The sequence below is a fragment of the Phodopus roborovskii genome, unplaced genomic scaffold (genome assembly GCF_943737965.1).
Source record: "Phodopus roborovskii unplaced genomic scaffold, PHOROB, whole genome shotgun sequence".
In the NCBI taxonomy this organism is placed as follows: domain Eukaryota; kingdom Metazoa; phylum Chordata; class Mammalia; order Rodentia; family Cricetidae; genus Phodopus; species Phodopus roborovskii.
Window position 1 is genome coordinate 23338470 of NW_026126480.1, and position 22981 is coordinate 23361450.

Here is a 22981-nt window from a genome sequence, read left to right on the forward strand (position 1 = left end):
GTTGGAGAAATGGCTCAGTGGTTAAGCATGTTTTTTGCTCTTACAGAGGACCTGAGTTTGGTTCCCAGCACCCACATGGCAGCTCACAACCATCTGTAACTCCAGTTCCATGGGATCTGATGCTCTCTTCTAACCCCTGAGGGCATTACATGCACATGGTGTACATACACATACAGACAAAATACTCATGCATAAAATAAAAACAAATATTCTTGTTTCAATATTTTATTAACTATACTTTTAAATATTTGTTTAAATATCTTTGAAATGAGAAGGGAGGAGGCTCCTAAGTTCCTCTCCAATTGATAAAATGGCAATCCTGCAGACTGAAGTGCTATGTATATAAAATGTAGCAACTTATAAAGTAAGGAGCCAAGTGGGTGTCCTCCTCGAGCTCACACCCTTATATAGTACACAGCTTCAAAAACTAAGGCTCTGAGCTGTAATTATATAGATTCCAGTAAACAGTGAAACAAGACTCAAAGCTAAGGTCAAACGGCTAGAAATCTTAATTCCCGCTCCCCCCCCCCCAGCTCATTAAAATCAGGTTTTTGAGTTCTAGGAAGTTGAACCTGCCCTCCCCACTGGGGTGGGGGGGGTGTCATTAATGTCTCTGCTTACTAGAACTCACAGGAGGACACTGGTTTAGACTACATTTCTACACTAAGCCTTACAGAAAAAACCAAAATTAAGCCACAAGGTTAAAATGAGTTATTAGTCCAACCTCCCAAGAGGTCAAGTGAGAAGGATATCTCAATATCTGGAATAGGTCAGCTGTGACAAGTACAACCAAGATGCTCCCTCTAGCTTAACCCTCCCAAGAACGCTAGCTGAACCGACCAACCGACCAACCGACCAACCAGAATTAGCTGTTTCTGCCTCAGAGTCTGCAGGAACCTCCAACAGATGACAAAGCTCAAGGATAGAATGAATATTATTTTTAAAAAGTAAAACCCCAATACACCCTTTTAAATCCGATGTATGTTCAGCAAGCCCTGAGACAAGTGTGACAGAAAGAAGCCCTGTGACTATCACCAACAGAAATCAGACCTGGGGCAGGGCAGGAGACACCCATAATCCCAACTCTGCATTTGAGGTCAGCCTGGTCTGCACAGCAAGACTTTGTCTCAAAAAGAAAAATGTTTTTAGTTTGTTGATATCTGCATTTAGGTATATTTGTTTCCCTTTATAATTAGATACATATAACAATAAAAGTAGTAAGTTGGGGTAAAAGTGTAGTTCAGTGGTAGAACCCTTGTCTACATGAACAAGACCCTCAGTCCATCTTCAGCGCAATCTTTTATAATGTTGAGGAGTACTTGTTGGCATTCTGGCATTATTACCCACTTTTTACTGTAAAATCTTAACCAATTTTTACTAATTGTTTGAGTACACATCATGGAGGAAACCCCCAAAAGAACAAATTTCTGTCCTGGCAACAAATCATGAACCTTTAGCATCAAATCAAGAGCTACATTTCCATTTGACTGCAGTTAAGTCAGTGTACATCCCTTGTTCTTAAGCCAACCCTTGTAGTACTAGTCTACATCCCCAGTCCCTTTACTCAAGGAACAGTAATGCTCACCTATTCAGAATCTGTACCTGCGGTGACTTGGAATTTGGTCCCCTGAAACACATGTAAGTAAATAGTAACTAGAATGCTCTTAATGTATAGAAATCTAAAGTCAAAAGTCTCCGAAATACATTTTGTCACAGGACTTTGGGGAAGGTCTGGATTTAGAAGCATTTCAGATTTTCGAATTAGAAATGCTCATCTATGCCAATGTCCCTATATCTTTAGCAGTGAAATCAAACACTGCTGCTCTGGGCATTCTGAACAAAGAACTTACATATGCCTCACCTTCCTACTCCTGGCTGAAAAAAAAAAACAAAAAACAAAAACCACATACACACACACACAAGAATTCCTTTTCTCTCTTAACTCTATCTTTCCAGATAGTGTAATTTTCCAAATAAAGGCAAATTCTGAGAATAAACAATTACCAAGTACATTTTTTTTTTCCTAATCTAAAATCACCTGGCCTGGCTGATATAATGGCACACACCCTGGAACCTATCTCAGGAGGCAGAGGCAGGGGGACCTCTCTGAGTTCATGAACTTGGAAAAAGATTCCAGTAACACACAAGGCCACCCAAGGGCAGCAGCTTATGAATGAATATGAATGAAGATAGATAGATAGATAGATAGATAGATAGATAGATAGATAGATAGATGATAGATAGATAGATAGATAGATAGATAGATAGATAGATAGATAGATAAATGGTCCTATACTCTCAGAGGATTTCAATTCCTGAAGAAAATGTTCTCCATTCAAGTTGTCCTCCCCCACATCTCCACTCCTACTACCACCCTCATTTTTGATGCAGGGTCTTAGACCATGGGCTAGCTGCCAATTTGTTATACGGTGGAAGTCAGAAAGCCACAGAGCCAGTCTATGTGGTACTGGGCATCGACCCAGGGATTTGTACGTGCTAGGTAACTGGTAAGTACTCTACCAACGGAACTACATCTCAGACTACCACCATCACAACCCCAGCCTTTCTGAGACACGGTCTCACTGTTCAGCCATGGCTAGCCTCCAACTTGTATGCTTTGGCCTCCAGGATGCTTGGATTACAGGTGGGTGCCAACATGCTTGACCCAAGTTATCCATTTTATAAATGAATGATTTCCATGGCCAAGAGAGTGAACAGCTTAGCTCAGAACACGGGCTTTGCACATGACAGTCCCTATTTTCCTTTCATCTCTATTCACACCTGCTTAAAGCCTTATCCTGTGAGTGTGCATTCTGCACACTTAAATAGCACTGTGAAAACTTAGAGGGATCATTTCTTCATACAGAAATCTTGGGGCAAAATTAATCACAGGTTCCAGTTACTACCAGATCACATCAGACACAGCTCTAGAGCAATCTTTAGAAATCATGTGAAGCCAAGTCACAACATACATCCTTCTATCCTTTGCATGCGAGTATACACACACACACACACACACACACACACACACACACACACACACACACCCCAGTTTTACCCACTTTTTACTGTAAAATCTTAACCAATTTTTACTTATTGTTTGAGTACACATCATGGAGGAAACCCCCAAAAGAACACATTTCTGTCCTGGCAACAAATCATGATACCTTTAGCATCAAATCAAGAGCTACGTTTCCATTTGACTGCAGTTAAGTCAGTGTACATCTCTTGTTCTTAATTAGCTACAACTAACTATAACAATAACTCAGAAGATGTTAGAAAGGAAAAGCAAGATGAGCACCCACACTTACTCCCAAACTACTAACGACTAAAGAATCTGGTATTCCCCCTCTATAGTCATCTATCTCCCTGAGCCAGCCACGAGGCGACCAATATCCAGAACCTGCATTTACATAGCATAGGAGTTCCCAAGATGGAGGGCTCGGTCTCCTTAGGCTACATTTCAGAGCAGATCTGGCCCTACACCAGCTTTATTGTTGCCATCATTACCAGAGCAAGTCATCATATGTGTTTCCTTCCCAGCAACCACCAATGCTTCTCTCAGGCTCACCAGAAAGCAGGGTCCTTGGCCGCACAGGAGGCTCAGGGCTTAAGAGGACTCAATGCTCTGACAGAGGGTCTGGGTTAGGTTCCCAGTGCTCATATCAAGCTACTCACAACTCTCTGATTCCAGCTCCCAGGGGGATCTGACACCTCTGACCTCCACAGACAACAGCACTCATATGCAAAGACCCACACACATAAACATAATTAAGAACATTTAAAAAAATAGTTTTTAAAACTGCAACTCTTCTTTTAGACCTGAAAAATTTTGAAGACATGAAAAATATGTCACAAAATGCAAAGTAGAAGCCGCAGAGCTATAAGAAGGGGATGGGTGACAGAAAGAGAAAGAAACACAACCCAAAGGCTAAAATAAAATCAGTCATTAAACTGGTCTCCACATAACTAACCATATGGTTGTCTACTCATCACAAAGACAACAACAGTGTGTCTCAGTGTTTAGCTAAGCACCAAGGTCTCCTGCCACCAATAATGGGACCAAAAGACAACACATGCCTCTTTACTATGATGTGTTAGAGAAAGGTACAACATTATTGCACGATATTGCTGCCCAAAAGATACCATTTAATTCTGGTCAGTACATATCACACAAATCCAAACAGTTGGATCTCGTGTAAACAACTGGAAAACTAAATATACATGACCAAAGCAACATCCAGTCCTGGCTGAATCCTGAACCAGAATAATTTTCTTTTTCCTACAAAGACGTCAGATCAAGATAAATTAAATTAAGTATGGCTATGATTTCCTGGATTTTTACGACAACAGTACAGTGTGTGAGCAACTCCTTTAGATAACAAACACTGAAGTGGGGGCTTCTGCAACTTAACTCCCCAAATGCTCAGAAAGGTTGGGGTACAGCCCAGTGACCACACAGGTGCTTGCTATGCAGGCAAAGTTCTGGGTTGTTTCCCAGCACAACAAAAACAGAAAAAAGTCTCAAAGCAAACAAATGAAGAAAGTCCCCAAGATACTATGGAAACAGCTGGAAGTGTCAGGGCCTGATCTGAATGCTCCCTCAAGAAAGGCATTCCGAAAATAAAACCTGAACTAGAAAGATGACTTAGAATTAACTAGGAAATAACAGGGCAAATGAAGACATCTGGTAAAGAATCAGCTTCACAAGAGTTTTGTATATGACTGCGCTGGGTGAGACTTTTTCTCCAAATGAGAGTTTAAGGCCAGGCATCGTGGCACATCCTTTTAATCCCTGCATGAGGCAGTGGATGTGTGTGAGTTTGAATCCAGACTGATAGCCAAGTTCCGGGACAGCTAGGACTTCATAATGAAGATCCTGTCTCAAACAAATAATAAATAAAAATAAAAAAACATTAACAACAACAGAATGAGAGTTTAAGCACACTAGAAGGGATAAAGGAAAGGAAGAAGGGATACACAGGCTGTTAGTAAATCCACTCTGAGAGCAAGCATTCACCTAGGTCTGAGGCAAGGGCTTGAGACAGGCTAGCTCTGATGATTGCACACTGGGTTGCCCAGCTAGGAAAGGGCAGTGGCCTGAGAAACATCTATAGAAACAGCAAGAACGAATCACAGATCAAGGAGCAGGAGGATAGGGAAGGATGCTGAACACATTGCTGTGCTTCTTATCCATCCCAGCTCGCATTCTGATTAGCCTACCCATTCTGTAAAACAACCAAAGAGCACACTCAGTGGCACAAAAAGGTCAGTATTAGCCAGGTCCACACTGGCTTTATAATCAGAAGAGGGGAATTCAAATCAAACCTCTGTCACAACATTGGGTTTGTGAGAAATGTACTGAACAACTGAGTCTGGGTTTCCATATCTGTGAACAGAAACACTAACATAATTAACGATTAAGTAAGATAACTCTCCTAAACTTTTAGTATGGTGCCTGACACAGAATCATACATGCAGCCAGGCTTGGTGATGCACACCTTTAATCCCAGCACTCAGGAGGCAGAAATAGTCATAGCTACAAGAGTTTCAGGCCAGCCTGGTCTACCTAGCATGTTGCAGGCCAACCAAGCCTACACAATGAGAGACCTATCAGCATTTAACATAGTATACATTACTTTTCACTTTACAACCCTATTGAAACCTACTAATACAAATACAAGATTAAAATAAGAAATCAGTAGATGTAGGTTCATCATCCAGATACCAGCTACTTGCTTTAGATGTCATCAAAGTCTGGTGCCCTTTTAGATGCCAATCACTTAATTGTTTTACATCAATATTTTACAACTGTAACATTAACTCACAACCCAAAATTACCAAGACCACTCAGGGCTTAAATCTGTTACACAATCCACACTGGCATCATTCTAAGCAAATAGTGATTAGTGGTGGGAAAGTCATCCAAAGCAATGATCACGAGGGCTCACTTAAGTAATAGTCTAGAATATGACAAGAGGTTAAAAAAAAGGAATGTGGGGTATTTTGTGACAGGCAAGTAGGACAGCTGGAACAAAGCTGTTGAGCAGCAGCTGTGCACTAAGCACTGTTCATCCAAAACCACAAACTCAAGTAACCCGTGTCAGACAACTTCATCTGACTAATAACGTCTGCTTCCTGAAACCATGGCTTCCAGAGAAGCCTCAACTAGGTATGCTGCAAACAGTAAGGATAGGAAGGGGAAAATAAAACAGTCGGTGTCTGCACAGGTTAAAACTGAAAACAGACTCCCAGCCCAATCACAGATGACGAGGTATCTGTGCTGTTTTCAGACCTACTCAATGTGTGGTGTCACCCCTGTAGTCCCAGCTGGTCAGGAGGCTGAGGCAGGACAGTCTGAGGCAAGGGCCCAAAGCAACAGAAGACCCAATCTCACAAATAAAGAAACTGTTTTGATTAATGAATTAATGGTCATAGAACCTCCCAGACTTCACAATGGTACAAGACTCAACATGTGATGAACTCTGAAAAACTCAACCCCCACCATTCCCATCCTGTCCTTAACTTCAGAGGGAATGAAAAGGGCTTGTCCATAAAATATAGAAGCAGTTATGAGAAAAATGTTTTCACATTAAATAATTTGCTAATTTAAAAAACAGTTCATTAATTCAAATTGTTGGCATGAACATGTCAGCATATTTCCTGAAATAATTAATACAGGGTTGAGATACATTATAAATCTATCTAGACATCGAAACTCATTAAGCAATTACAGACTTAAACATTTACCTTAAATTCTATTTCCATTTTTTTCATTCTAAAAACCCACAAACTTCTCTCTCACTTACAGAGTCTCATATGTAGCCCACCCAGGCTAGTCTCAAACTCATAGTGATCCTTCTGACTCAGCTCGGGTCATAGGCAAGTGCCACCATGACAGACACCCTCTCTAAGTTTAAGCCCACTTAAATTGAGTTGATGACATGCCTGTGTACATGTACAGAAATGCACACATAAAGCTTCAGGCAAACCCCTACCTTAGCTAGCTGGCTTGTCTTAATTTCAGAAGTAAAAGACCTGAAATCACAAATTTCATAGTCATGTCTTTCCAAAATAATTTCTAAACAGGCAACATTCTTCCCTATCAAAAATCTTCCTTGAAGTCGGACTTGACTGCCTGCTTACCATTCCTTTCCTTCCAGCTAACAAACTGCTGACTGTTCTAATCTCAACCACATGTCATGGCGTAACCAAAGACAAGGCATTAGGAGAAAAACCAACCAGGAAATAAGACACAAGTAGCAACTTTCCAAGTCCTTTCTCTCAAGGTTCTTTCACATTTCTCAAGTCAGAATTTTCTGAGAAATTAAAATAAATAAGACTACCTTGTCCAAAGACCATTTTGGATAAAGAATACATGTGGATCCACTATCATAATGTGTCTGTGTGTGTCTGTGTGCATGCGCGTGCACACATACATACATACAGAGCTTGTCTGGAGGTCAGAGGACAATTTGTGGCCCTCTCTGTCTTTCATATTGATCCTAGATTGAACTTAGATTTCATCAAGCTAGGTAGCGGGCACATTTACACTGGAGCCATTTTGTTGACACATTTTTTGGAGACTACAGTATCTTTCACAGAACCTGGAGCTTGCCCTTTTGGCTACACAGCTGGCCAGCAAGCCCCTGGGATCTGCCTGTCTCTGCTCACCAGCAAGGAGGTTAAAGGTGCACACTATTGTGTCTGGCCTTTATGTGAGTCCTGGTGATCCAAACTTCATGCATGTATGGCAGACACCACCCACTACACCATCTTCCCAGTCCTGCTGAAACTAAAACTCAAGATTCAAACCTGCACGCATTATATATGATCTTGTAGTTACAGAGAAAACTCTGAAATCCAAAATGAAAGCTGGCTCTTGGCCCTCTTCAGTACCCAGCTGCTGCTATGCAGACATAAATAGACACAACTCATTTCTTCCTCCAACCTTGTTTTGAAACAGAGTTGCATACAGCCCAGGCTGGATTCAAACTCACCATACAGTCAAGGGTGGCCCTGTACTCTTCATTCTCCAGCTTCCATCTCCCCAGAACTAGAGTACACCTGTGGGCCATTATGCCTGCTCCTAAGATTTCCTTGGTTTCCAATTAAGTTTTATTCAAGAGCAAATGCTAGGGGCTGGCGAGATAGCTCAGCAGTTAAGAGCACTTGACTGTTCTTCAGAGGTTCTGTGTTCAATTCCCAGCAACCACATGGTGGCTCACAACCATCTGTAATGGAATCGTATTCCCTATTCTGGTATGCATGGAAACAGAGCACTCATATACATAAAATACACAAAAAAAATAAGTCTTCTTAAAAAAAGATCAAATGTTAACAATAAATATCAACCAATATTTGGCAACATGTTTAGCTGTGTATAACAAAGGTATTCCTCATCTGTGAATGTCAAAATCAAATTATGAAGAATATAATGCACAAGCAAATACAAGCATGACACCAAACAATTAAAAGATAAAGTATTCAACTAACACACTTGTTTCTATGACAGCACACAGGGTATCTAAAATAGTGTCATGGTGAATGTCGCCGAAACTGATGACTAGTCTAAAGTGCAGGTAGAGACGGAAAGACTTGCCCATAACCCTGCTGAAGCCGCATCTAAATCTCATTCACAAGCAGCTCGTCCCAGATGAACTGGATGATTTATCTGGGTTTAGAAAACAACCCTGGGGAGAACGACAAAAGCCTTGAGGAGACAGTTTCCAAGAAGCAGTCTCTACTTCTGAAATTATCTCTACATTGATATCCTCAATGCCAGCGAAATAAAATAAAGCAGGAAAACCAGGTTTCAGGCTAGATCACAGAGTACAATTCATCTCAAAATACAGAAGAAAAGTAATAAAATTCTTAATGTTGCTGAGAACAGCAGCACAAGCCTGCACTCTTGGCTACTGGAGAGTAAGTTAGGTGCAATAACACAAGCTAGAGGGCAGACTGGTTGACAATAGCAAGACCTGAGCTCACGTAACAAAAACCCATCATTAATGTTGGCTCCCAGGATGTAGCTCAATGGCAGAGCAAAGCCCTGAGCGTGATCCCAACACCAAAATGAAAAAAGTTCTAAGACACAAAAAATTTATAGCTCCTTTCCTTTGACCTTCAATCTACAAGCAAAAGGATGTACTCAACTTTCTCCAATAGAGATTCTATAAAACTTAAGGTAATGGGGACTAGAGAGATGGCTCAGCAATTAAGAGCATGTATTATTCTTACAGAGGACTCAAGTTCAGTTCCCAGTACCCACTTGTGGCAGCACACAACTGTCAACAACTTCAGCTCTAGAGGATCCAACAGCCTCAGCCAGCCTTCACAGGTACCGGCACTCACTTGTGCACAGGCCCATACAAAGACACACATGTACACATAATTTTTAAAAAATGAACAATAAAATAGATCCGAAAGAATTAAGAGGATACCCAAAATGAAATTACAATGTCCTAAAACACAACTAAGAAAAAAATAAAGTTAGCTAAAAACACTACAGTGAGAAAGAGGTGAACATTTACCTGATGGTAGAATAATGAAAACCAACAAACTTTTATATATGAAATCATGAAGGAAAGATAACAATATTCAATGTCATCACACACACACACACCTACCTCCCCAACCTCCTTCTACTTGTTCCAGTGCTGAAAGATTTAAAAACTTGAAAGCTGGTTTGGCATTGCAGCTCAGTGGTAGAGCATTTGCCTAGCATTGACAAGTTGCTGGCTTCAATTCCAACACTGCCAAAAAGACTCCTGAAAACCCTATAACTTCTCTCTAAAAAGCATACCTCTGCCAAAAGTCCAAGCCATGTAACCACACTGAACTTCTCATGCCAAAATCTTACTGACAGTCTAAAAACCTAAAAAATAAAAAAATAAAAACCGAAGGTCAACTTGCCCTCCTGTACCAAAACAAGGGAAGGTTCAGAACCCTGAAGAAGCATCTCTGAGCATGGACCAGTTCTTGACTTCCAACATCAGGAATGGTTTTTCATAGATAAATATGTATCCTAGGGTAATTAATGAAGAAATGGTTTCATTAATTGTATCAAGATTTAGAAAAATATCATTTTTGTGGCCTTAAATTTAAATCAGACTAAGATATCAAAGACCCTGCTTTAGACAATTACACTAGACATGCAGAAAAACCCATCCACAATGAAGGCAAATTTGACAGAATTTCCTCAAAGGGGGTAACTTACAACAGTATGGAAGAAACATTACATAGCCAATGCAGGAATAGCCTGGCATTTCAGAAGTTAACAGAAAAAGACAATACAAAAATGGAGAAATGTTTCCACTCCAATGAGAAGCGGGCCAGGCACACGGGGAAAAGTCACTTCTACAGGAGAGAAATCTAAGGGAGCCAGACAGCAAACAAAACAGGATTCCCACCATTGCCAATCACCATCATCATGCAAAAGTTGTGTTTACATATTCTCATTCAAAGCACCAGAAAGTTATTTAAGGCAGGATTCCCAAACATAAGACTAAAGAATGGTATCCAGGTAGTGGCAATATCAGCACTTGCCAGGCAGAGGCAGATGGATCTCTGAGTTCAAGGCCAGCCTGATCTACAAAGTGAGTTCCTGAACAGCCAGAACTGTTACACGGAGGAACTCTGTCTAAAAATAAAAATAAATAAAAATTAAAAAAAAAAAATGTGTGGCTGATAGTGTAAGAGAAAGGTCACAGATACAGGTCACTCACAGGTGCTTATTAATCTACCCTCAGCAGTGGGAGTGGAAGGAAAGAGTAAAATAAAAAACTAACAATAGGTCAACCATAATTAGTAACATATACTATACAGTATTTTTATTGATGAGTATGAGTGTGTGTACCACATTATGTGTGCAATATCCAAAGAGGACATTGGATCCCCTGGAATTGGAGTTACAGGTGGTCGTAAGCTTCCCCCATGTGAGTGCCGGGAAAGGAACCAGGGTACTCTGCAACAGCATCAAGTGCCCTTGACCAGAGTCATGTCTCTAGCCCTCAATATACTGTATTCTTGAAAACTGTTGAATGGACCTGTGGCATTTGAGTAAAAATGGCCCCCACAGGCTCACATATTTGAATGTCTAGCCCCCAGTTGGAGATATGGCCTTGTTGGAGGAAATATAGCACTGAAGGACGGCTCCCAAATGCTCAAGTTCATGTTCCCTTCCTCCCTCTCCCTCTACCCTCCTTGCATCTCCCCACTCCCTCCCTCTGTAGGATATAACTCACAGATACCTCTCCAGCACTTCACCTGCCTGCTGCCATACTCTCTGCCATGATGATCATGGACTAAACCTCTGAAACTGTAAGCAAGCACCCACTTAAATGCTTTCTTTTACAAGAGTTGCCTTGGAGCCAGAGGCAGAAGCTGGTCGATTTCTGTGAGTTTGAGGCCAGCCTGCTCTACAAAGTGAGTTCTAAGACAGCAAAGGCTACAAAAAGAAACCCTATCTCTGGGAAAAAAAAAAAAAAAAGTTTTGGTCATGTTGTCTCTTCACAGCAATAGAACAGTGACTAAAACAGGAGGTCACTAAGATACACACATACACTATATTTTAATGTATATATATTAGATAAATGTATATATCTAATGTATACACACACACTTCCAAATATTGTTGTACACGTCAGTTTTAAAATGAAATTTTGTCAGTTTTAAAATGAAAAATTATTTGAATGACTGTCCTGGTTAGGGTTACTAACCAAAGCAACTTGGGGAGAAAGAGTTTATTTGGCTTATGCTTCCATATCACAGTTCATCACTGAAGGAAGTCAGGACAAGAACTCAAACAGGGCAGGGACCTGGAGGCAGGAGCTGATGCAAAAGCCATGATGGGGTGCTGCTTACTGGCTTGCTCATTATAGCCTGCTCAGCCTGCTCTCTCATAGAACCCAAGTGCTCAGCAGTAGAACCACCCACAATGAGCTGGGCCCTCCCTCATCAATCACTACTTAACAAAATGTCTCATGGGACTGCAGAGATGGTCCAAAGGTTAACAGCACTGGTTTCTCTTCTAGAGGACTGGTGTTCAATTCCCAGCACCCACATGGTAGCTCACAATTGTCTGTAACTCCAGTTTCAGGGGACCCGACAGGGGACCCTACTACACTATCTTAGTACCAATTTCCATCCTAGTTAGGGTTACTATTGTTGTGATAACACACCATGACCAAAGCAACTACACTTCCAAATCACTGTTCACCATTGAAGACAGTCAGAGCATACAAGACCTCAAATTGGGCCGGAACCTAGAGGCAGAAACTAATGCAGAGGCAATGGGGGTGCTGCTTACTATAGTTTCCTCCCATAACTTGCTCCACCTGCTTTCTTATAGGACCCAGGACTACCTGCCCAATAGGCTGGGCCCTCTCTCATCAATCACTAATTCAGAGAATGCCCTACAGGCTGGTCTACACCTATCTTATGAAGGCATCTTCTCAGATGAGACTCCCTCCTCTCCAATGACTCTAGCTTGTATCAAGTTGACATAAAACTAGTCAGCACAATGGCTTGCACCTGTAACCCCAGCACTCAGGAGGCTGAGTCAAGAGAAGTACCTTGAGTTCAAGGTCAGCCTGGGTAGGCTACATAGTAACTTACTGGCAGCCTAGGCTATAAAGCAAGACCCTATCTCAAAACAACAAATTTAACATGAATGACTAAATGAATGCTGTTCATGAGAATTGCTTATAAGCACTGAAATCAGAATGGAAATGAAAAATCTACTCAATAATCCTGGATGACAAGACTCTTCTTTGAGGGTTATTCTTACAACAGTACACAAAAGACAAAGAATTATGTTTAAAATACTACAGTTCCACACATTCGGCTTTTTTAATAAGGAGTGTGGGGGGACATTTGTGTGGAAGTCAGAAAAAAAAAGAAAAAAGAAAGATAAACCTCCTAAGGGCCAGTGAGATGGCTCAATGGGTAAGAGCACTTGTCACCATGCCTGATGACAAGAATTCAAACCCAGAGCACACACAGTGGGAGAACTAACTCTCATAAATGTCCTCTAACCTCTAAATGCATACCATCACACACACACACACACACACACACACACACACACACACAACATATAAAAAAAATTTAACTCTGCTAAATACTTCCATTTTTCCATAAACTATTCCAATAATATTTCCAATAACATTATTTCTATTTTCTGGTTAAGAATGTTCAAGAAGATAGTTTTATAAGTCCCAGTAGAAAAAATGAATACACAAAGTCATCTATACAGAAACACATACTTGATATAAAGAGAGGAGGCTTTAGAATAAATATCAGAGTTCATGGCCAAAATGTGTACTGGCATAACCAATCTTTCTCTCCCAAGACATCAACTACAAACTTAGAAAAGATGTCTTTAAACAGAAAAAGTTGGCCCCCTTTATAGCTTGGTCTGGTTGTATTAGGCATGATAGCTATTCTTTAACTAGACCTCACTGGCATAACCAAACAGTATTGAGCATTGTAAGTTCCAGGGAGATGACAATGCCCAGTGATGTATTAGCCATCTTAGTGTCAATTAGAGTGTAACTGTGGCAGGGTACCTCCCTAGGATGCCCTGTGGGCTGACTGTAGGAGTGTAACTGTGGCAGGGTACCTTCCTAGGATGCCCTGTGGGCTGACTGTGGGAGTGTAACTGTGGCAGGGTACCTTCCTAGGATGCCCTGTGGGCTGACTGTGGGAGTGTAACTGTGTCAGGGTATCTCTCTAAGATGCCCTGGAGGCTGACTGTGGGAGTGTAACTCTGTATCAGGGCACCTCCTCAGGATGTCCCGGGGTTCCAGCAAACTTTGATATCAAAGTGAGGTCAACCAGGTCCCTCTGTTAGAGAAATACATGTTGACACTGTGTTAAAGCCCCAGCTACTTTCCCTGCATAGCCCTTGCTAGCCAGGTCTCGGTCAGGATCCTCCTACTGCAGCTTCCCAAGAGCTGGGATCACCAGCATGCCCCACCACACCCACCAGCTCATATACTAGTTTAAATACTCATTTATGATTCTCGCTTAATCATTATAATTGCCAGTCATCTGCTCTGATTCTATTTCCTTCGTGTTTGTTCATTCATTAGTCAGAATTCTGCTCAATCACTCATTTATCATGAACTCATAGAACAAGTTTGTGCTTTACTTTAAGACAAGATCTTGCCATGTAGCCCAGGCTGGCCTCAAACTCATGACCCTCCTGCTGCAATCTCCCCGGTGCTGGGATTAGCTTCATAGATTTTTTTACAGGCAATAAGCAATTTATCTATTTTAACGATAAAACCATCCCCAACTCAGAACAGAGGAATTCTTCCAGGTTGGCTCCTGACTTCCTCTGACAAAATTCCCACCATTTTGTTTTTTTTCTGAGTACTTACTTGGACTGAAAAATACTCAAACCTCATGTTGTATTTTCCTACCCCAGCCTTGGAATCGGATGTTTCTCCACAGTTTTACCATCTCTGCAGCTCTCAATGGAGCTGGAAAACTGTTCAGGTGTGCACGAGGGATCCATATGCATAGGCATTTCTGTGTCCATGAACTTTTTAAACTGTGAGTTCAGGCCAGTATCCTCAATGTCAATCAAACATCCGAGTTCATTCTAACCTTTGCCCTTGCCAATTGTTCAGCCTCCTTCGCTCCAGCGGTGAGACAACAGCACCTATTTTCCAAAAGACATTTGTGTGTTTGCTAATATTATATACAAAAGGGCCATAAACCAATCCTATGTGAAAAAGAAAGGAGAGAGGGAGGAAGGATGGGTGAGAGAAAGGGGGGCGGGTGGAAAGAAAGGGTGGGGGAGGGACTGCGCCTATCAACCAGAGTTCAATGTTTGCCTGGGGTTCTCTCCAATCCTGAGGACACAGTCCAAACCCTGGGTTCAAAAGTTACCTGAAGTATTTCTCCTGCTCCTTTCAACATGTCTGCTGTTCATCTGATAGGTTAGTTCACTTGTTTATCTGTAAGCCATCTTCTGTTCTTTATTTCTTGGGACAAGATTTCACAAAGCCCATAAAGGGTTGGCCCTCCCAACTCTACTTCCCAAATTCGGGGATCATAGGTGTGCACCCCCATGCCTGGCAGCACCCCACCTCAAGACGTCCCTTTTCCTTCATTGCTCAATTGTATTAGTGTTTGCTACTCATACACCAAGTGGTTAAAACATTAACACGATTCCAAAAGTCAGAAAATGGTACTCAGAAGAGGCCCTATCCCCATTCTCCTCCTCACTTCCAGGTCATTTCTACTCTGTCTCCAGGTAACCAGTTGCTTCAATCTCTCAAGCATCCTTGTGTTCTCTTTTGGTTTTGACTCCAAGAGCAAATACACATTTATTTTCTGCTTTCTCCTTTCCTTCATACACTATAACAGGAGACTTTTTTAAATGTGTTGTGTGTGTAATATAAGTATACGCATGGGGTGCACAGGGGTATGCAAGTGTGCGTAACATGTGCATGTGGGGCCCAAAAGCTGAAGTTGGGTGTCTTCCTTAATCACTCTCCATCCTTACACTTTGAGGCAGGGTCTCTCCCTTGAACCCAGAGCTCAGGGATTCAGCTAGTCTAGCTAGACAGCTTGCTTCTGAGTGCTTGACTCCAGAACCCATACTTGATGGCAAGTGCTTTACCTTCTGAGCCATCTCCTCAGCACCCAGGAATTACTTTTGAACTTAATTTTTTATGAGTATGAATGCTTTCATTCATATATATGAAAGCATTCATTCATATATATATATATATATATATATATATATATATGTATATACATATATATCTGTGTACCATTTGTGTGCTTAGTGCCCAGAAAGGCCAGTAGAATGCCCTGGAACTGGAGTTATAGACAGTTGTGAGCCACTGTGTGGGTGCAGGGGGCTGGGGGAGGGAGACCGGACACAACACAGGAACATTGAGGTGGTTTAAAAGAAAATGTCCCCCAAAGGGAGTAGCACTATTAGGAGGTGTGACCTTGTTGAAGGAAGCCTATCACTGTAGGGACAGGCTCTGATGTCTCTTTTCCTCAAGCTTCTTTCAGTGAACTTCCTGTTGTCTGCCTATCAAGATAGAAAGACTCTAAACTGCAGCACCATGTCTACTTGCATGTGTCATGCTCCCCACCATGGACCTCTGAAACTGTAAGCTGCCCCCACAATTAAATGTTTTCCTTTACAAGAGTTGCCGTGGTCATAGTGTCTCTTCATAGCAATTTAATAAAATCTATGTAGCCCTAGAACTACTAGCCCTAGAGTGGCCTAGAACTCACTATACAGACCAGACTAGCCTGTAAATCACACAGATCTACCTGCCTCTGCCTAGCCAGGATTAAAGGTGTGTGTGCTCTACCCTGCTGTCCCTTAGTTTTTTCTTTAGCCAATGTCTCATAAGAAACACTCCACAGTTCACTGGGACCTTCTCAATCATTCCTGAAACTGTATATTTCGCTGGGAAGCACATCATTTTACTCTGATATCCCACTTTGTAGGTGGCTTCGGATTTGTGTAATTAACAGTAGTAACACTATCACATGTGCATTCCCGTGATGTTCAAAGTGTATCTTTAAACTTCTGGACCCAGGATTGTTGAGTCAAAAGGTAAGCATATAAATAATCAAATAAATACCCATCAATTGCCCCCATTACAATGCACTGAGAGCACTGTCATGATGTGCACACTGCAGAGGGAGGCAGGAAGAGCAGGAAGCCAAAGCCACCCTCAGACACGCAGAAAGACCCAGGCCAGCCTGGGGTATAAGATCCTATCACAAAATAATCAATTAAATAAAACGTGAAAGCTTAAAAGTTATCTGGATATAGTGGCACATACCTTTAGTCCCTACACTCAGGAGGCAGAGACAGGTGGATCTGCTAATTCAAAGCCAGCCTGGTCTACAGAGTGAGTTTCAGGGCAGCCAGAGCTACAGGGAGGAAAAAAAAAAAAAAAAAAAAAAAAGCCTAAAAATTCAAGTTAGCATCCAGAGATACACAGATGAGAGGACAACTTCAAAGGCTTGGTTCTCTCCTTCCATCATATGGTTTGCAATGGAACTCTGGAGGCAGGGCCTTGCACCCAGCCATCTCGCCCACTCTTGGGTGGCTAACTTCTAACTACAGCATGTGCCTGAGAGGCAGCAATGGAACAACACTGATATTAAAGGCACAGCCTTGGCACGTGGATCAAGTAACAACCAATAACAATAAAGGACTTCAGAACTGCATCTAGGATATCTGCCCTAGGAAAAGACATGGAAAAGGCATTCCCCAACAAGCAATGCCTAGGAAGAAACAGTTTGAGTCAGCTGTCCAGGCTAACAATGTCTCAAGACTAACAGTGGAGAAAGAAACAGAAGCTGGGCACAAACAAAGCACTCATGAGGCTGAGGCAGGAGGACCTCAAGGTCCAAGCTAGCCTGAGCTAACCCCTATACAGTTCAAAAATCTGACAAACATGTAATTAAAAAGTTAGGATGCTTAAAGAACAGCAATGGGATAATCTGTGTTTTTAGATCCATGAAAACATGTACAACCTCTTCTTAAGGTTGCCAAAGAAACCATTAGCCCCAAAACTTAATGTTTACACTTTTTTGGTTCATGTCTTTGTTATCTGTAACCGGGGACTGAACCCAGGGCCTAACAAATGCTAAACACATACTTTGTAACTATCCTGATAGGAGAGCAGAGAGAGCAACTTGTGCCATCCAACTTATTGAAACAATGGGCCACAAAATAATAAAAACTTCCTCTGAGAATCTCATGCTGGAGGAGGAGAAAGTCTGGAGTCCTGGTGTCAGCCAGAAGAGGAGTGTGTGTCCCAGGATGAGATTTGGCACAGTTCTGACAATTTGTTGGGCCTTTTTAAAGGACAGGTTATTATGAACAGGACCACATCTTGACCAGGCTGTCTTAGTTATGCTTGCTTCTTTCCGTCTATTTAAACCCAAGCCTCATGCGGTACCCCAAAGACGAACTTAGGGATCACTAGTCCTCTTTATTTGTTTTTCATCCCAACATCATATTCAATAAATTTGCTTCCTCTGCTTTTCACCATTGCTTGTCTCTTTAATTGGTATATTAGGGACAACTGGCAAAGCCTCGCTTGTTTGTGCTATCAAAGCCAGGCTTTGACCCTAAAAACTCCACTAGCAGTACTACCACTAAGCTATGCCTCAGCCCCATCGTTTCTTAAACTCAATTCCAAATTAATCAAGTTTTCCCAACTCTAATGAAATCAAGACTCTTCCTCTAAGTACCTCACTGTGAAGGGGGGAGGGGGAGTAGAGGTGGGAAGGGAGAAGACTGAAAATAATGGACTACATTATGGATTGAGGAAAAACTACAAATTTTGTTTTGGAAGAACATCAAGATACTGAACAGCCACAAATAAGGTGATCACTGACTTACTCAGTCACGGCTCTGCAGAGTGGTTTGATTTGTTGGCATTTTATTTACTCCAGAAACCCTAAGCACTCTGGTTTTTTTTTTTTTTTTTTTTTTTTTTTTTTCCTTTTCAAATGGGAAATTGAGACCTAGAAAACCTACAAAACTAGACCAACTAGACCAAAGACATCAGCCAGTCAGAACACAGAAGAACCGTAGAATTACCCAGAGGTGGAGATTTGTTCAACCAAACTCAGTGCTTCATAGAAATGGACTCAAAGACCTAAAGAAAAGATGGGAGTTGAAGAGACCCCACCTCACACCGCTACCAGTTACCTGGACTAGAAGAAGCTCAAACACCCACCCAGCTCTCTGCCTTCCACTCCATGTTAAAATTGTGTCCTAACCAGAGGTTATTCACCACTTCGGTGTTCTATTCACCAATGGATTACACAACACTTTCCAAAAAAGTGTGAGCTGCCATGCTGGGTGCAGACCTGTAATCTTAGTTACCTGAGATGTTGAAGCAGCAGCAGCAGCCTGAATTACAGAGCTCAAGACTATCCTACGAACCTTAGCAAGATTCAATCTTTAAAAAAATAATAATAAGTTTTAAAGGGATGGAACCAATGGTACAACACTGCCAAGATTCTGGGTTTGATCCCTAGCACCTGGTGTGGAGGTGGGGAACAGTTGGAGGTAGGAAGAGACCAGAACCAGAAGGTCATCTACATATGCATGCCCCTTTTTGGGGGGGGGGGAAATATGAGTGTGGTTTTTGTTTATGTGTCCATATGGTGTGTTTGTATGTGTGTGTAGATATAGATGATTAATCGTGACTTTAGTTCCATAATCTAAGGTTAACAGAGTAATGGATGTAGCCTTTCTATGAATTACACATTGTCCAAAGCCCTGGATATGTTAATTCAATTGACTTTCATGGCTGTATAACTTTATTACCCCAGCTTACAGATGACTGAAAACCAAAGGACAGACAGGTTAAGTAACTTACATCATGCTTGGAGGAGTGGCAGGGTCTCCTCCACACAGGTGCTATGTGTGCCTCCTTCCTCCTCACCAAGTCAACCCAGAGACCATGTTCCTGTTTCATGAGCACCAAAAGCCCCAAGTCACACATGCCTCTCCCACTCCCAACTCCCCACACATCTGCCTCCTCTTTCCATTCCGGCCTGTGACTCCCCACACTCATCACATTTCCACTCACACTTCAATAAGATGACATGGTGTTCTTTGTTTAGGTGCTAGGAATCAAACGAAGGACTTCCCACACGAGACAAACCGCCCTATATTGAGATACATAACCCACAGTGCATTATTTTCAGGATTTATTTACTTATTTAATGTACATTGGGGTTTTACCTGCATGTATGTGTCTGTGAGGATGTCAGATCACCTGGAACTGGAGTTACAGACAGTTGTAAACTGCCATGTGAGTGCTGGGAATTGAACCCCAGGGGGAAGAGCAGCAGCTCATAACCGCTGAGCCATCTCTCCAGCCCCCACAGGACATATTTTTAAAGTCTTCCCCACTGACTTTTTCAAACCTGATTTCCCTTTGCATTTAAACATTTCTAACACTTACAGAAACAGCTACTATCAACAGAGTATACACTGCATGCTCAACACAATGCTTAAGACCTTTCTTATAATGTTAAGTTATAAAGGATGTGTACTGAGACCTATTTGACTAACAAGAAAATTGAGACTCTGAAAGGCTAAATATTTTGGGTGTTGTTTTCATAACCAATAAAGAAAAGGCACACATTCAAGTCTGAAGGATTCAAAGCTCACCTATGGCCCTTGTCTGTACCATAGCTGTGCGTGGTCTCATTTCAGAGCCCCTAGGTATCAGACTACTCACAGAGTGTTCAGCAAATGGATTCTAGAAGGTCACAAGGAACATAGTAATTACCTGAAGTGTAAGAGTTTCTAATACTATTTCTCCAACACCTTAACTTATGGACGCAATCAAGTTCAGATAGTCCCTCCTTCAAAAACGTAAATTCTTCTGATATGTATCTTCTAAGAAATCCTATCCATCAGTTCTGGAACCCAGGATTGTCCTCTGACTTTTGGACCCTTCCAACACCAGTCAGAGACAGTTAGCTGTGTGATTTGTTTTGCTGTGTCAGTCACTTAGATGCCTCTCTTGACCCCAGGCAAATAACGACTTGCCAAGGACTGAAGTCGGGTTTTAAACTTAAACCAATCTCACTTCTCAAAGGCCTGACCACACCAACACCACGGAGCATACTGTCACCGTTCATGACATAAACACCCTCTCTGAATACAAAGGTTCGAGCAGCACTTTTTAATCCCCTGGAATATCAAGGGAGCAATTATTGTTCATTCACTCGATGTGAAAGCTGACAATCACACTTAGGTTATGTATGGAACTGCGCGTCTTAATTATACTATAAACATCACAGTTTATAATGTAACTAAATCAGCTATTCAACTCTACAAATTCAACAAATGGGTGAAACAGAAGAAAGAATGCCACCCGTACTCTTTGACACAGTAAAAATACCTTTGTTACTTAGCAAGGTACCTGTGCTCTCCCAACATATGCCACGCCTTTCAGTATGACAAAAGCAAAGAGATCTACGGTTGCTTTTTTAAAAAGAAAAAAAGAAAGCTCACTCGGCCCTCTTAACCAAAAATAAAGTCTAAGGATGAATTTCATCTCCCTTTTCTTTGACACAACCCGACTTTCTTCCTCCAGCAACCAGAAAAAGGGGGGAGGGGGAGCTGCAACACAGAACTCACACTCTCCTAGCTGGGCTCATCCCAAACTTCACCTAAGCGCGAACCAGGCAGGCACCGGGAATTCCGAGGAAATGGTCTCGCCCCAATCAAAGCACATTTTTAACTTCCTCGAAACCATTATTTCCCTAGGGCACGATCAAACACTCCCACCCGAACGTACCACCAAAGAGACTACTTGTAAGGGAAGCTCAAACACACACAAAGAGAAAACACTGTTGGGAGTCGGCGGCGCGGGTAACCCTGGCCACCGGGGCCACCGGGGCCACCGAGGCATGCTCTGGGTCCCCGCTCCGGCCCTCGGGGCAGGAAGCCTGGCTCTGCCAGGCGGCTGCTCCCCGAGGGCTCCCGCCCCGACCGCAGCGATAAGGTGGAACTGCGCTTCCCACCCGGGCAGCTCCGCCCTCCGGGCCACATTCCTGAGAAGCCCGAGTCCCCGGACGCCGCGCCGGGCGCCTGGCGGGCAGCAGCGCGGCGCCGTGGCCGCAGGGCAGGAGAGCAGCGCCGACTCCTCACTCACTGTTCCAGCCTACCCTCGTAGCCGCGCGCCCTGGCCCCACGCAAACCGCACCCGCGCGCACCGCACGCGCCGGAGCCCCGCACCCGCGCGCCCCGGGCGGGGTCGCCACGGCCACAGGTAGCGCCACCCTGCCGCCACCACCCCTCAGGCCCGCTCCAGACACCTGGATGAACTGGATGGTGAGCGCCGACTTGCCCACGCCGCCACCGCCGACCACCACGAGCCGGTACTTCTCCTGACCGGAGCCGTCGCGCCAGCCGGCCGCGGCCATCGGGACGCCCCGAGCCCAGCCCGGCCGCCGCGCGCCCTAGGCCCGGCTCCGGGGACGAGTGCGGCCGGCTGGGCGACAGGCAGTAGGGCGCGCGGGGCCCGTGAGTGGCCTGGAAGGCCGCGGAGAGCTATTCCCCGGAACGGCTGGGAGTTGCCCGAGACGCCGGGGAGCCGGGAAGGCGCCGGGGCAGAGGACGCAGTGACCAGGGAGCGCGCTCCTCTCTGCCTCTCTGCAGCACAGCCGAACGCAGCCTCAAGCACCGCTACAAATGGCCGTCTGGGGGCCGGGCCGCCAGAATGGGGTGCTACATATGCATGAGGAGGCGGGGCCAGGCCGCGCCCGCCCTGGCTGAAGCTCTGGAGCGCCCTAGGCTGCAGACCCGGTGGACCTGCCCCCTAGAGCGCCCTAAGGCGGAGAGGGAAGAAACCGGGAAGACTGACGGAGGTAACAGTAATTGCAGAAGTCAGGGATAGTGCTCATGAAAGAAACAGCCTGTGACGATGTGGATGAGAAATAGAACTGTGGTCATATTCACTCAACTCTGTACCCTGTTTTCGGAATGCAGATGGTCTGTATTTGTTTAAAAACAAAAAGTATAAGGCAGTGATTGAGAAAGATGAGAGCTGTTGAGATAACTAAACATGTGGTGGATGGACTGATAGCAGTGAGAGTGGATGGGTAGAGATTGAGCTTGTATGGGGCCACAGTACATGTCGACAGATGTGGGGTGCAGATCTCCATTCCTGTTTATGTGTGAGAAATATGTGGTAACTGCATATGAGGGTCGTGAGAAATTTGCAGGCAGTGACATGCCAGGACAATGTTCTCTTCGAATACAGCTTCTAGGCACATGATCACGTCCTTGCTCTCAGAGTCCAATGGGGGAGGCAGCCAGGACAATAGGCACCTTGTGAGACATGATGATAAGGACAACTGCATAGCACTGAGGTCCAAGGTGCACTTACCCCAGAGCTGTCCAGTCAGAGGTTTTCCGAAAGACTTGATGAATAAGCTTGTAAACAGA

General features: G+C 43.3%; 1 protein-coding gene across 1 annotated transcript in view; it reads right to left on the reverse strand.

Annotated features, from left to right (window-relative positions):
* The window catches only part of Rras2 (RAS related 2), a 65777-nt gene extending 43559 nt beyond the window's left edge, over positions 1-22218 (reverse strand). Inside the window, exon 1 of the mRNA XM_051192729.1 lies at positions 21850-22218. Coding sequence (XP_051048686.1) covers positions 21850-21957 — 108 coding nt within the window. The 5' untranslated portion in view covers positions 21958-22218. The remainder of the gene's footprint in view (positions 1-21849) is intronic.
* Positions 22219-22981: the final 763 nt, after the last annotated feature.